The sequence below is a fragment of the Enhydra lutris genome, unplaced genomic scaffold, assembly GCF_002288905.1.
Source record: "Enhydra lutris kenyoni isolate GAN:26980312 unplaced genomic scaffold, ASM228890v2 scaffoldscaffold29, whole genome shotgun sequence".
NCBI classification, from domain to species: Eukaryota; Metazoa; Chordata; class Mammalia; order Carnivora; family Mustelidae; genus Enhydra; species Enhydra lutris.
The window spans coordinates 22,493,836-22,508,064 of record NW_019154113.1 but is presented as its reverse complement, the minus strand read 5'-3'; the positions used below and the strand labels follow the sequence as shown (position 1 = coordinate 22,508,064).

Here is a 14,229-nt window from a genome sequence, read left to right as displayed (position 1 = left end):
AGCTCTGATTACTGCTTCGCGATCCGGGTTAAAATTCTCTCTGATAAAGGGGAAAGAAGCATTTTCCTGTCCAGCCCGCGCTGTCCTCCAGCTCCCAGAGAGACCCCTCTTCTGCCGTGTTCTGTGCCACCTGTGGGAGTGGCCTTCTCCCGTGGCCTTCCCCTTGTGTGGACGACCCGGCGTCGTCGGGACTGCGTCAAAGCAGTGGTGAGGAGGGGGAGCCCTGCGGTCAGGACGCGTCCGAGTTGCCAGGTTTGCAGATGTTGGAAAAGAGCAGAGAACAGAGGCCGGAAGCCTTCAGCGCGGCTCCCGCGACCAGAGCTGGGGGATCCGGTGGCTGCCAGCCAGACTCCGGGGAAACCCTGCCGTGACCTAGTTTACGTCCCCTCCTGGCAGCTCCTGAATGCTGGTGCGCGGACGCTGCGGGTGGAGGGCAAGCCCGCCGCTGTCCTTAATTAAGGAAATCTCACACACTCATGCAAAAACCGAAGATGAGGCAAATGACAGTCGTACCAAAACTGGAAAATTGCTTCTTTTTCACGTGGAATAATTACTCTCAGAGACGGTGTGTTCCGCCGGCATCGTCCCGGGCCTCCCGGCCCTTGTCTGAGCTGGCCCCTGTGGCTCGTGCTCCTTCGGAAGCGTTTCCGGTGTGTGTGGGGGGGAGAGGGTCCCAGGGCCTGGGGTTCTCTGGGCAGGAGGTGCTTTCCAGGAAGGTCGGGAGCCTGCGCCCACAGCAGGGCGCTGCTCACCGCACCCCCGGCCACGCAGAAGGAGAGGCTGGCCCGGCTGCAGATGGGAGCCCGGGCGCCGCATCCACGTCCCGGCCCGGCCTGTGGGTCTTCACCGCGAGCTCTGCGAAGACCAGCCCTCGGCCTCCTGAGCTCGGCTGAACGGGGGTGCCCCTTGTGGGCCACCACCTGGTGCAGTCCCCTACCCTGGGCGGTACGGTCATGGCACCTGCCGTGCAGGGTTTGTCTCCTGAGGGCCAGGGGGCTGGACCTGGTTCACAGTGTTTGACTTCATCGTTTTGTGTGTACTGTAACTCTTCGCAGGTGAGACCTTGGCGGCTCCCGCCTAAAGGAGGGAAGAGAAGCTGCTGTGGTTGGAGGCGCGGGCAGGGTCCCCCCTCCGCTCCCTCGAGGTCCCTGCAGCGCCCTGCAGCTCCAGGTGCCAGGGGATCCCTGCTCCTGCGTGATCTTCTGTTCTCTCGTGTGTCCTTCCCAGACGTGTTCTTGTTGGCCGTGCACCGAGCACGTCATGCTCACCGGCGGTGGTGACTCGAACCGAGAATCGGGAAACCGTGCTGAGGCGTGATTCAGGCCTCTGTCACTGAGTCTTACAACCCGCTGCCCATCCCCCGTTCTTCTGTCCCCAGCGCCCCTCCTGCTTGTCCCCCTCAGGAGCCTGCTCTGGGGCTGCAGCTGAGTCCTCCTGACGGAAACACAGCCCCCACATCCTCCGCCCGGTGCTTTCCCGCGGGTTCTCTGAGCCCTTCCCACACTACCCGGTTGCTTAGTGTCATACTTGTGCGGCGGGCGCCCATGGTTGGGGTCGGTCTCCCTGCCAGCGCCCAGGGCCCTCCGTGGACGCCCTCCTGAGCCGCTCAGATCCGGCTCCTCCCGCGAGAAGCGGCGTCTAACTCGGTGTCTGTGCTCAGGCCGCCCCTGGTTTTGCCTCCGAGCGAGTGAGGGTCGCTGCTGCTGGAGTAGAGGCTCTTTGTGACGGGGAGGGGGATGGGTCGGGGACAGGGAGCGCAGGCTGTCCTCTTTCTACAAACATCCGTGCCCTCGGGGAGAGGAGGACACCACCGAGGAGAACGCAGAGTATTTGCAGTTGGGGACGTTTTTCAAAACATTAAAAGAAGTTCTACTATGGGGAGTTTTATGCAAAGAGAACCTGTAACATTGCCCCACATTTCCTGGGTGACTCCCAGAATTCCTGCTTCATGGGCCCTTCTGGTTTCCCTGGACACCCCGACCCACTTTCTGGTATTTTGAAGCAAATCCTATACACCAGCCGTTTCAATCTTCGGTATTTCAGAAGTTTACGTTTAAAGCTCTTCTGAGATTCGATCGCCCCTTAGAGCCCGTGTTCCTGTGACCTTTCTGAGCCACTGCTCTGGGACGTGCCAGCATGCTTCCTGGGGTCGCCACCGCCAGTATTAGCAAGTGTGTGCAGGACACTTCCCTCCGCCTGTTTCCTTAGAGGCACTTTGCGTTTCTGCCTAACGGCGGATCCCGGACTTGGCCCTCATCGGCTCAGGCGAGTGGACCTTGGTCACAGTTTCCTGCCGCTGTGCTTATCTGTGAGACCACACAGGGGACCTGGTCCCTCCCAGCCCCGTCACAGACATGGAAGGGCCTTAGGTGACTGAAGCCACCACAGTTTCTGTCCTGTGGCCGATGGCGCATGGGTCCGTGTCTCATGAGGGACGTGGAGTTCCACGTGGAAGGGTGGAGGACTGACCTCTGTTTGCCTGTCTTTCAGATGTCATTTGCACACATCCGGATGCTTCTGCAGAGAAAGCCAGAAACGTCCTCGCTGTGGAAGCCACCCCTGGAGAGCTGGTAGGAGAAGCAGCAGCTCACCAGCCGGCCCCCGGGCACCCAAATTCCATTAATTTCTCTTTCAAACAGTGGGGCACTGAGCTCAAGTGAGTCTTTGGAAAGCGGCGTCTGAAACTGAACGTGGGTTGTGTCTGATAACATGTCATGATCCTGCACGTAGATTGTGAAAGCGCCGTGCACCTTCCGCCGGCCTGGTCCCCTCGGGCACAGGGGCATTTCCTCAGCGTGTGCAGAGGGTGTGCTGCCCGGCTCGCCCTGTGCCAGACGAGCTCACGCGGGGTTGGTTTTCGCTCGCTCGGCTCTGTGAGCCGGGTCGCGCGGTTCACAGGCTGCAGAAACAGAAACCGGCTGGGAAGAGCTTGTCAGAGGTGACGAGGCCCCCAGGCCACTGAGTCGGCGCGTCTTCCCCGGGGGCCAGCCCCCTTCCCCGGCCCCGGGGCTGCTCCGGCTGGCGCTGCAGACATCCGCCCTGGGGGGGTGGGGAGAGGGGGGTGCGAGCCGGGTGGGGGGGGTTGGGGAGGTGGGGCAAGGGCTGGTGTGTGTGTGAGTGTGAGTGTGTAAGACTTTGTTGAGATAAAATTCACGTACATGCCGTTCGCCCATTTAAAATGTGCGGTTCGGTGCTTTTTAGTACTCGTGGCAGAATGGCCATCACTGCCACCAATTTTAGGACACTTTCATCCCGACCTGACCCCAACAGAAATCCTCGTACCCGCTAGCAACCTCTTTCCACTTCCCAGCCGCCCTCGGTGACCACCTCGATGGCCTCTGTCTCCGCGGGTCTGCCCGTCCTGTGCATCCCCTCGCGGACAGGTGCCCGGCTCCGTCCCCCAACCCTGTGCTCGTGGGCCTGACCCTGCGCCGGCGGCTGCATGCGCCCTGGGGCCAGTACGGCGGAGTGAGACTCCGTTCTGTGCGCAGAGCACACTGTGTGTGTGTGTCCTGCCGTGGATGGGCGTACTGTGGCTTCCACGTCGTGGCTGTCGGGAATGGCGCAGCTGCCAACGCTGGGACGGGGTCTGTGGGGACGTGTTTCTGTTTCTCCTGGGTCTGTGCTCGGGGTGGCCCTACCGAGCTGGGCAGTGAGTCTGCGTGATGTTTGGGGACCTGCCTGCCATTCTGGAGGCAGCGCATGAGGCGTCCCCACCAGCGTGGCTGGAGGTTAAGGGGCCCCCCACTCCCTCCCTGGGGCTGGCAGTCCCCCGTCTTCCTGGCCTTCGCCATCCGCACTGGGGAACAGGACTCTTGCGGTCGGGATTTGCGTTCCCCAGTGACTCACAATCCTGAGCGACTTCTCGTGTGTGGACGGCCGTTTGTAGATCCTTGGGGAGACCCTCCCTTAGATCCTTTGTCTGCTTCTTAATATCTTGAAGGTATTCACATGCTGACATGCGTGGAACTACCTTGTTCTTTAATTTTTTATTTTTATTCTTTGTGGGGGAGAGAGGGGCGCCGGCAGGGAGCGGCAGAGGGGGAGAGACTGTCAAGCAGACTCCATGCCCAGTGCAGAGTCTCACACGGGGCTTGATCCCACGACCCTGAGATCACGACTTGAGCCAAAGTCGAGTTGGATGCTTAACTGGCCAAGCCACCCAGGCGCCCCCCAATTTTTTTTTCCTAATACTCCCTTTTTTAGAGCAGTTTCAGGGTTACGCTGAGTTGAGGGGGTGATAGAGAGTTTTCACACATCCCTGTCCCCACACGTGTGTCCTCATGCCCGTGGTTACCAGAGTGCGTATGTTTTACCGAGGACGAGCCTGCGCTGACGCATCGTACTGACCCAGCGTCCGTCGCGCACGTCAGGGTCACGCTTGCCGTCCTGCGCCCCGTGGATCCGGGCACGGGTGTGCCGGCGTGTGTCTGTCTACAGCATCATGCGGAGGCTTTTCTCGGCCCCAGAACCCTCCACGCTCTGCTCGCTCGTCTCCCGCCCCGGCCCCACCGCGGCCCATTGCTCATCGGTTCGTTGTCTCCATAGGTTTGCTTTTTCCAGAAGGTCCGTTTTGTTGGAATGCTAGAACACTGGCCTTCTCGCATCCGTTTCTTCCACTTGGTGATATGCACTCGAGGTTCCTCCCTGTCTTTCCAGCGTGAGAGCTCATCTGTCTTTCGTGCTGAATGGTCCATCGTCGAGATGTGGGGGCCCTTTAGTCCGGTCACCCTCCGAAGGGCGTCCTTGGTGCTCCCAAGTTTGGCAGTTACAGGGCCACCGGGGACGTCCACGTGCGGGTTTTTGTGTGGCCGAAGTCCTTGGCTCCTCGGGTAGATGCCAAGGAGCGTGGCTGCTGGGTGGCACGTGAGAGCGTGTGAGCTGCTGTCAGAAACCGCCCAGCTGTCTGGCAAAGTGCCCAGCAGGGTTGCATTCCCACTGTCCTTGGGGGAGGGTCTCGGTGCCCTGTTTCCTTGCCCGCACGTGGTTCCTGGCGTTCCAGGTCTGGCTGTTCTGCAAGGCGTGTGGTGGGGGTCACTGATGTCTTCATCCGCGTTTCCCCGAGGGCCTGTGACACGAGCATCTTTCTCTTCCTGACATCCTGTGTCTTCTCTGGGGGTGCCTGTTAAGGTCTTTGGACCACCTTTTTTTTTTCTTTCTAATTTCTTTCTTTAAATTCAATGAATTTACTTATAAATTAAGTTAATTTGCCTATATATTCAAATAATTTACAGTTAGAGTTTCAGAGGGGGAGGTCCGTGACTCCTCCGTCCGGTGGAACACCAGTCTGCGGCCTGCGTGGTGACTGGGTTGGGTTCTCACTGAGTTGTAAGAGCTCTTCGTATATTTTGGATGATGGTCCTTTGTCAGGTGTGCCTTCTGCAAATATTTGCTCCCAGTCTGTGGCTTGTCATCCAATTCTCTCGATACTGTCTTTCCAGAGCAGAACGTTTTAGTTGCCGTGAAGTCCCGTTGATCGTTATTTCTTCCATTAACTGTGTCTTCGGTGTCAGATCTAAAAAGGCATCACGACGCTCAAGACCGTCTAGGTCTTCTCCTGTGTGACCTTCTGGAGTTTCACAGTTTCGCATTTTACATTTCGGTCTGTGACGCATTTGAGGGGGTCGTTGTGAAGAGTGGAAGGCCTGGGTCTCGACTCCGACGTGGCGTGTGCGTGTCTGGCTGTTCTAGCGACATCTGCGGAAGAGGCTGCCTCTGCCCCTTTGTCCAGGATCAGTGGACCGTGCTGACCGGGCTGTGTCTCTGAGCTCTCTCTTCCGTCCCATGCGTGTATTAGCTATTTCTCTGCCGTCACGCTGTCTCGAGGACGGTAGGTTTACCCTCAGTCTTGAGGTCCTCAGCGTAGCCCTCCGGCTTTGCTCCTCTCCGTCGACATCGTGTTTGCTGTCCGGGGTCTCCTGCCTCCCCGTGTACACTCTAGAATCGGTTTGTCGACATGCACAGGACACCCAGCTGGGATTCCGACTGCGATGGTGTGGAATCTGGGATCTGTTTTGGAAGAACAGTTATCTTGATGATGTTAAGTCTTCCTACCCACGAACGTGGAGTGTCTGTCCATTACTTTGTTGTTCTTTGAGTCCAGTCATCAGTTTCGTGGCATTCCTCACGTGGATCTCACACATGCGTGCACGCACGCGCACACACACACACACACCCCGATACTCCCGAGTGTTCTGCTCAGGCGTGCTCAGGTAAGTCATACTGTTTTTAATTTCAAATTCCATCTGTTTGCTGTTGGTCTGTAGGAGAACGTCGGCTTTGTGTATGAACGTCATATCCTGCCACGTTGCTGTAATTGCTTATTAATTCAGGAGTTTTTGTTTATTCTTTCAAAGTTTTTATATAGATGACCGTGTCATCTTAAACAAAGACAGTTGTGTCCTTCTTCCCTATTTGTATACCTTTAATTTCTTCTTCTTGCCTTGTTACGTGAGCATGGGTTTCCGGCACAGTGTTGGGTGGGAGCAGTAAGAGGGGACGTCCTGGCACTGGAGCTCGTCTTCGTGGGACAGCATTGAGTTTCTCACCATGAACTAGGATGTTGGCTGTAGGGTTTTTGTAGATAGTCCTTATCACATGGACATAGTTCCCGCTATTCCTGGTTTAACGGGAGTTTTTATCATGGGCGGGAGCTGCGTTTTGTCACGCTTTTTCTGCATCTATTGGTATGAACCTATTCTGTGATTTATTTTTAGTTCTCAGTTACATTAATGAGTTTTCAAATGTTGAGCGAGTCCTGCATGGTTGGGATGAGTCTGCCCGGGTGTGGGTGTCATTCTTTCTGTATGTTGTTGGATTTGATTTGCTCACGTTTCGTGGAGGATTTTCGCATCTGTGTTCATGACAGGCATCAGCCTGTGGTTTTCTTTTAACGTCTTTTTGTGATTTTAGCATCCGGGGAATCCTGGCCTCGCACAGTGAGTTAGGAGGTATCCTCTCTGCTTCCGTCCTCTGGCCGGGAGTGGACAGCATGGGTGTAATTTCTTCCTTAAATGGTGGGTAGAACTCACCCGCGGACCCACCTGGGCCTGGTGTCTCCTGTCGGAAGGTTATTATTGAGTCCGTATTTGTAACAGATACAGGACCACTCAGATCGTTTTTTCCTTGTGTGAATTTTGGCAGATTGTGTCTTTCAAGAAACTGGTCCATTTCATCTAAGTTATCATATTCGTGATACAGAATTTCTGTTTTTATGTTTCTGTGGGATCTGTAACCAAGTTCCCCGTGTTATATCTGATCTTGGTACTTTGTGTTTTCTCTCTCTTTTCCCAGCCTGACGAGAGGCTTCTTGAACTGATGCATATTTTCAAAGGACCAGCTTTCGTTTCATTGATTTTTTTTTTCTATTTCGTGTTGACAATTTCATTGGTTTCTGCTCTAATTATTATTTCTTTTCCTTCTTATTTTTGGGTTTGATTTGCCCTCTTAAAAAAAGTTTCTTGAGGTGGAAACATAGATTATTGACTTTAGGGGCACCGGGGTGGCTCAGTCATTAAATGTCTGCCTTCAGCTCAGGTCGTGATCACAGGGTCCTGGGATTGAGCCCTGCATCGGGCTCTCTGCTCAATGGGGAGCCTGCTTCCTCCTCTCCAGCTCCCCCTGCTTGTGTTCCCTCTTTCGCTATCTCTCTCCATCAAAAATAAACAAAATCTTTAAAAAAATATATTGCTTTCAGATCTTTCTTCCTTTCCACTGTGTGCACTCAGGGCTACACACATCCCTCTGAGCACTGCTTTGGCTGTGTCCCACCACCTCTGATAAATTGCATTCTTGGTTTCATTTAGTTTAAAACATTTAAAAATGTATCTTGAGATTCTTCTTTGACCTGTATGTTTTTTTTTTTAGAAGTATGTTGCTTATTCATGTATTTTGGGATTTTCATTAACGTTTCTGTTACTGATTTCTAGTTCAGTCTCACTGTGGTCGGAAGACAGGCATAGGGTTTCTGTTCTGTGAAATTTGGTGGGCTGTGTTTTGTGGCTCAGAACGTGGTCTGTCGTGGTGAGCGTTCCCCACGAGCTCAAGAGGAGTGTGCATTCCGTCGTCGCACACAGTTGGCTGCATGTCAGTGATATCCAGCTGGTGGATGGCTGTTGGCGTCCGCGAGGGCCGTACTGATTTTCTGCCTGCTGGGTCCTTTCCTTTCTGACTGAGGGTGTTGAAGGCTCAAACTACGGTTCTCTTGGTCCTGCGGTTTTACCAGCAATGTGCTGGTAGGGTGTGTGCACTGAGAGGCGCGGTGTCCTTGGAGGGTTGACCTTTGCTCATTGTGAAATGCCTTCTTCATCCCTCCCGACTTCCTCACTTTGAAGTCTGCCCTAGGATGCGCACAGCTGCTCCTGCTTTTGTTTGATCCGCGTCATTAGGATGCCGTGTTTCTCTCCCTTTGCGTCTCATCCGTCCGTGCGTGTCTGTGAAGTGGTTCCTGGAGACGGCACACCCCCTGGTCCCGACCACCTCTCTTAACTGGTGCACGTGGGCCTCTGACGTGCGGGTGATTCTTGGAGCAGTTAGATTAATGTGTCACTGTTTTGTTTGTTGCCCTTTTCTTTGTTCCTGGTTTATGTCTCCCACTCGTCCTGCCTCTTGTGGTTTTATTTTATTTTTAAGTAACCTCCACGCGCAGCACAGGGCTCGAAGCTAGAGTCACGTGCTGAGCGTCAGAGCCACGGGGCGTCCTTGCCTCTTGAGGTTTTCATCGGGCATTTTATATGGTTTCGTTTTCTCTCCTTCCTTAGCATGTCCCTTATACTTCCTTTTTAGCTGTTTCATTTTTGGTTTTTGTTTTTTTTTAAGCAGTTGCTCTGGAGTTTGCAACACACATTTCCTGCTAATCCAATTCACTTTAAAATCACCCTGTGCTGCTCCACAGGTGGGTGCCTCGTAATAGCATGGTGGTCCCAGCCGCTGCCCCCGTCCCAGGGTCGCTGCCGTGGTGTGTGTCGTGGGCGCGGGGGGCGCGGGGGCGCACGCATACACAGAAGCCAGCACATCGATGGCGTTATTATCTGGAACAAGCTTTTGCTGGTTAGAGCAGTTGGAACGGAAGAGAGAAGGTCTGTGTTTTACTCTCCCCGTCCCATCTTCCCGGCTCCTCCTCTCCTCTTTCTTGCTCGGTCCAACTTTCTCGTCTGTATGGCGTCTTTCTCTGTGCGGAGGGCAGCGGGTGTCGGCAGGTCCGCTGGCCACAAGCTCCCTCCCTGTTTCTCCGAGGAAGCCCATTTCTCCTGGGCTCTCGGAGGCCGGTTTCACGGAGTGAGGAGTTCTAGCACGGTGGAGCACGGTGGAGCACGGCGGTTTTTCTCTCCCTCTGCTCACATCTTACTCGCCTGCCGGCGGAGAGGAGGATGACGGTCTTACCTCTGCCGGTCATGTGTTTTCTTGGCCTTCTCGCCGGATTTCTTCTAAATCTGTGATCTTCTCTCATTTGGGCAGGGCGTGCCAGGGTGAGGGGGTTTTGACAAACTCTGTTTCGCTTGGTGCTCCCCGAGCTTCGTGGAGCTGTGGTTGGTGCCTGACAGTCATTTGGGGAAATAACCCTGAGATTCAAGTATTTATCGTGCTGCCTCTGGAGGACTGTCAGGTCTGAGCTCTCCAGAGTCGTTCCTCAGCCTGTCCGGTCACCGGCGGGCCCAGCAGACGCTTCTCATTTGTCTTGCGGTGTTTTTTTTTAAATCTGTCATTTTTTTTCGGTTCTTTCTTGGGGTCTCCGTCTCTGTTTATGTCACGCATCTGACCTTGCGAGCTGACGCTTGACCCCTTAGGGCCCAGAGCACGCGAGTCGGGATTGTTTGACGTTCCTGTCCTGAGGTTCCCGCATCCCCGCCTCGTCTGGTTCTGCTGCCGCTCGTGCTCTCTCCACGTCATGTTGGTTTGTGCCGTCTCTTTCCTCAAGGGCTGGACAGGACGCACTGGGAGAAGGAAAGGCCACAGACCGGCCTCCGGAGCAGGGGTGGGGAGGTGGGGAGGGAGGGGTGCTTTGTTCTGTGACAGGTAAGCCCCAGCTGCTGTCTGTGCCCCCGCAAGGGTTTCTCTGTCTTTTCCCTCCCTAATAGGCCGCCAGGATGGAAGAGGGGCCAGAGCTGGGGGCCCCTGGGCCCAGGTCAGTGAGGCTCTGACTAACAGGGTCCCCCAAGGGCAGGCCTTGTTAAGAGCAGGGGGCGCTGGAGAACTTACAGCTACTTCCTTCCCGTCTCCTTGCCGGAATCCCGAGGGGACTTTTCCCCACGTTCTCGGGGAGAACCTGGTTGAGCTCCTGGAGGTTAACCTCACAGCACCTTGGGGGCCTCTGGGATCCGGTGCCCCGGGGCTGCTACCCTCAGGGGGGCTCTACCCGAGGCTCTGGTGACCGCCCATTACAGCTTGGGATCCCAGCCTGCGCTGGCGTGCTTCCGAGTCCCCTGCAGGAAGCCGGGCCCCCGCGCTGTCCCGCCTGGCTCTCCTGTCCTGGGGACAGCAGTTTGCCCCATGTCCCTGTCCGCTGTGGATCCGAGGGGAGGTGTTGGCTTTGCAGTTCAGCTCGCTGCTTGCCGATGGGCTGCCGTGGCCACTCCCACGCCCCTCACGCGGGACGGGAACCGGAGTGCCCTGCTGGCTTCTCACGGCTGAGCTGGGGAGTTCTCCGAGTCGCCGTGTTTTTGCTCGAGACAACCATGGTGGTGGCCGCGGAGCCCCGGGCACTCGGCTCGGCGTGGTGGGTGCTGTGGGGGCGCGGCCGGGGCTCCCTGCTTCGCCGCGGGCCACCAGCTGGGTACAGTGGGCCAGCCGCTCCCACGGGGTTTTGGGGTGGGGGCTGCCACGGGAACTGCGCGTGTGCGGGGACACATTCTTTCCCACGGCAGCCCCGTTCTCCCTTTACCTTATGGTCGGGTTCAGTAAACAAAGAAACTCATTCTTGTCGGTGATAAAAACACGGCCGCCGTGTGCAGGGAAGCCAGTTGGGGTGTGGGGGACACCCCGCCCACTGCAGACTCGCCCCTGCTTGTCCGGCCGTCCACTCTCCACGTCCTGTTCTTCTCTGCCGGTGCCCCCCACCACGTCGGAAGCATCACTGGTCCCCTCCGCCTGCAGGCATCTCCTCATCTGACGACAGTCTGTCCCCATATTCTGACCCCGGAGGCCCTTGTGTGGCCACGGGACCCTTGCTCCCCAGGGCCCCTGGCCACTGGCACGTCCTGCTCATACCGCTTACGGGCAGGTGCGGAGCGCGGACTCTGGAGATTGTAGGGAGCCGCTGGGACACTGTCTCTCCCTGTGACAGACTATGTAGCGGAGGCTTAGAGTCGGAAGGCGACGTGCTCGGGGCCCTGGCAGGCGTGCGGCAGAGCGACAAGACACCTGGGGTCCCTTGGCTGGAGCCCAGCATCCCCCGTGCCGTCCATCGTAAGAACATAATTGGGAAACTATTGATTTGCCGGACTTTTATGTCATTCTGTCTGCAAAACGGTAAGCCTGTATGGATGACGTGGAGTTACCTTTCCTGTGAAAAATTAGTTGAACACTTGGGGGAAATTTGGTAAAAGGGGGTGACTCAAAAAAATTGCCCCCAGGATGTGGGCAACATGCGCAGGGAGAAGTTGTGAGCGACCTACAGACTCTGTACGGGGATTATTTCCCAACCCTAAGTCCAGGGTCCACTTTTAAAAGAAGCCAAACAGGTTTGGACAAATGAGGTGATGTCCTGCGGGTACGGCTGGCCCGGGAGGGGTCAGCAGCCAGACTCGGGGATGGGGCTGTGGGCCGCTCGGGCAACTGCAGAGGCGCCCACGCTCGTGAGCAGTGTGTGGTTTCCTGCTTTTACCAGCCTTTCCGCTAACCTACCGGCGTCCGGGCCCCTCAGGTGAGAGAGACCGGTGCTCCCGGGAAGCTCAGCCTGGTCCGCCTGCGGGGGCGGGCGCGGGGCTGGAGAAGGGTGTGCGTGGGCGAGGAGGGTGTGCGTGGGCAAGGGCGGGGAGACATGTGCCCCAGATCTCGTGAAGGGCATGGGCGGGACGGGTGTGCATGGGAGGAGTGTGGTGGCCCCCATGAGCTGTGCCCTGTGACTCTGTGGGCCTGGAGTCTGGGTCTGCTGATGGGTGCCAAGGTCGGCCTGCTGCGTGACCACAGGGCCCGGCTATCCCTCCGTGCAGGGCTGGTCCCGCCCCGGCCGCTGCTCTGTGCAGCCAGCCCTGCTGGTCAGGAGCTGTGTGGTGCTGAGCCAGTGACTGAACCTCTCTGAGCTTTATGTTCTCCGTTAGTAAACCAGGCTGTGTGCACACGTGTGTAAATGACTCCCACGCGCTGGGTGTGAGGGCTGAGGTCATGACCAGGAGCTGCCCAGCTCGGTGCCGGCTCCTCGTGAGCCGGTCCCGCGGACGTAGCTGCCGCGGATGTGACCATGTCTGCGGAGACCGTGGGTGCAGCAGAGCTTCCCGTAGGGGAGCTGGCGGCAGCGGAGACCAAGCTGGCTGGGAGTGCCTGCCCGTCCTGCCGGCCTGCCTCTGACAGGTGTCCCCCCGCCCCCCTGTGGGCCCTTCGGTCTCTTGCCCTGCAGGCCGTGGGCATAGTGAGTTGTGTGCGCGGCTGGCCATCCTGGGCGCCGTTGCAGTCTCCCTGGCTGGGACCACGCCCCCAGATGTTTGGTGAATGTGGGGAGGCCACGCCAGAGCTGTGACATGTGTATCTGGGGTCTTCCTTGCAGGCACAGCTCGGTCTGTGCAGGAAAGACGGGCCACAGCCTCAGCACAGGCCTTGGAAAAATAACCTACAAACCCTTCGTGTGCGATGAGCGTGGTGTGGGGTGTGGTGTTTGCAGGGTGGGGGGCCGGCAGCCCCGGGGCATGTGAGGGCCTGCTCAGCACAGCCGTCTCCCGACCTCGGCTGGCCCCACGCTGCAAGGGCGGGAACCCCGGGAGGCCGTGCTGCCCCCGGAGGTCCTGCCACCCTATGAGGCCGCACCGCGGAGACCACCGTGGCCCCGAGAGGAGCCGCAGACCATTAGACCTGACCGGAGAGTGTGCTCAGTCACCCAGCGCGGGTGGGACACGACCTGAGGACACCACGGCCTTGTCTGGGCCGCCAAGGGCGTGACGGGCCATGCATCCTGTTGTGTCTGGAGTTGGGGGCTGGCAGGGGACCCCATGTGCACCGTGTGCCTGTCGCGGACCCTCCTGTTTCAGGATCCATCCTTCCCACTGCCACAGGCCTTTCAGAGGCTCCTCCTTGCTGTTGGCAGAAGGCCGTGCTCTGGACCTGGCTGTTGAGATCCCGTGGGCTCAGCCGTGTCGCCGGCCTGCTTGGCTCCCTTAGTTGTTCAAACATTGTCTCCTCCGGGCCCTGCCTTGCCCTCCCTCTGCCGGGCGAGTCTCCCTCCTGGGGAGTCCTGGCCATGCTCTGCCCCCCACCCCGTGTGTCAGCCCACACGTTCCCCCACAGCTGTCCTGACACTGGTGGTCGCCACATCTCTCTGCGTTCTGGCCCGTAGCCCACGTCCCACGTGAGCCCGTGTGTCCCCAGCACATCACGCACTACCAGGCGCGTGCTGGGAAGGACTGACGAGGGGAGGGCCTGGCTCCTGCCATGCCCCGGGGTAGCGGCCCTCAGCGCCCACCTATCTGCACCTGTGCCGTGCAGTCCTGCCGGGCTGGCCAGTGCTTGTGGGGCCACCGTCCCACTCGGCCGCCTGGGACGACATTTGCTTCCCATGCAGCGTCCCGTCCCCTCTTTGCCCAGAAATCCACAGCGAAGAGTCACCTCTCGTGTGTAACGTGTGCTGCTGGGAAGCGCGTGAAACCCGGACATAATATCACGGAGTATCGGTGTTAATCAAATGGTGTTTTTGGGTGCATGACAACATGCCCGGCACGGCCCTTGGAGCTGACCTCGTGACTCCTTGATCCAGCTGTGTGGCCTGACAGGGCCACCGCTCACACCTGAGAAGCAGGCTCTGAAGGCCCGCCCTGGCCAGGCAGCCTGCCGTCGTCCTAGTCCCCTTCGTCCCCTGTGATCTCTCGTGATCTCCGCACAGGCTGGGGCTGAGGGTGTCCATGGGTCCGAGCCGGCCGCTCGCTGCCGTCAGGGAGGGTGGCGGTGGGTGGGGCCTCACGCACGAGGCCGTGGGGAGCCGTTGAGGGCTGACCCCGCGGTCATTGCCCCCTGACCTGTGTACTTGGAGGTGTTGGGGGGGTCACTCTGCAGGACATGGGTTTTGACTCAGGTCTTGGAGCACAC

General features: G+C 57.7%; 1 protein-coding gene across 2 annotated transcripts in view; it reads left to right on the top strand.

Moving 5' to 3' along the window:
• LOC111152684 (TBC1 domain family member 2B) overlaps positions 1–14,229 on the top strand; it is a 56,514-nt gene that overhangs the window by 17,907 nt on the left and 24,378 nt on the right. For both annotated transcript variants that reach the window (XM_022511251.1, XM_022511250.1), the window contains one exon: positions 2,491–2,656. In XM_022511251.1, coding sequence (XP_022366959.1) covers positions 2,491–2,656 — 166 coding nt within the window. The remainder of the gene's footprint in view (positions 1–2,490; positions 2,657–14,229) is intronic.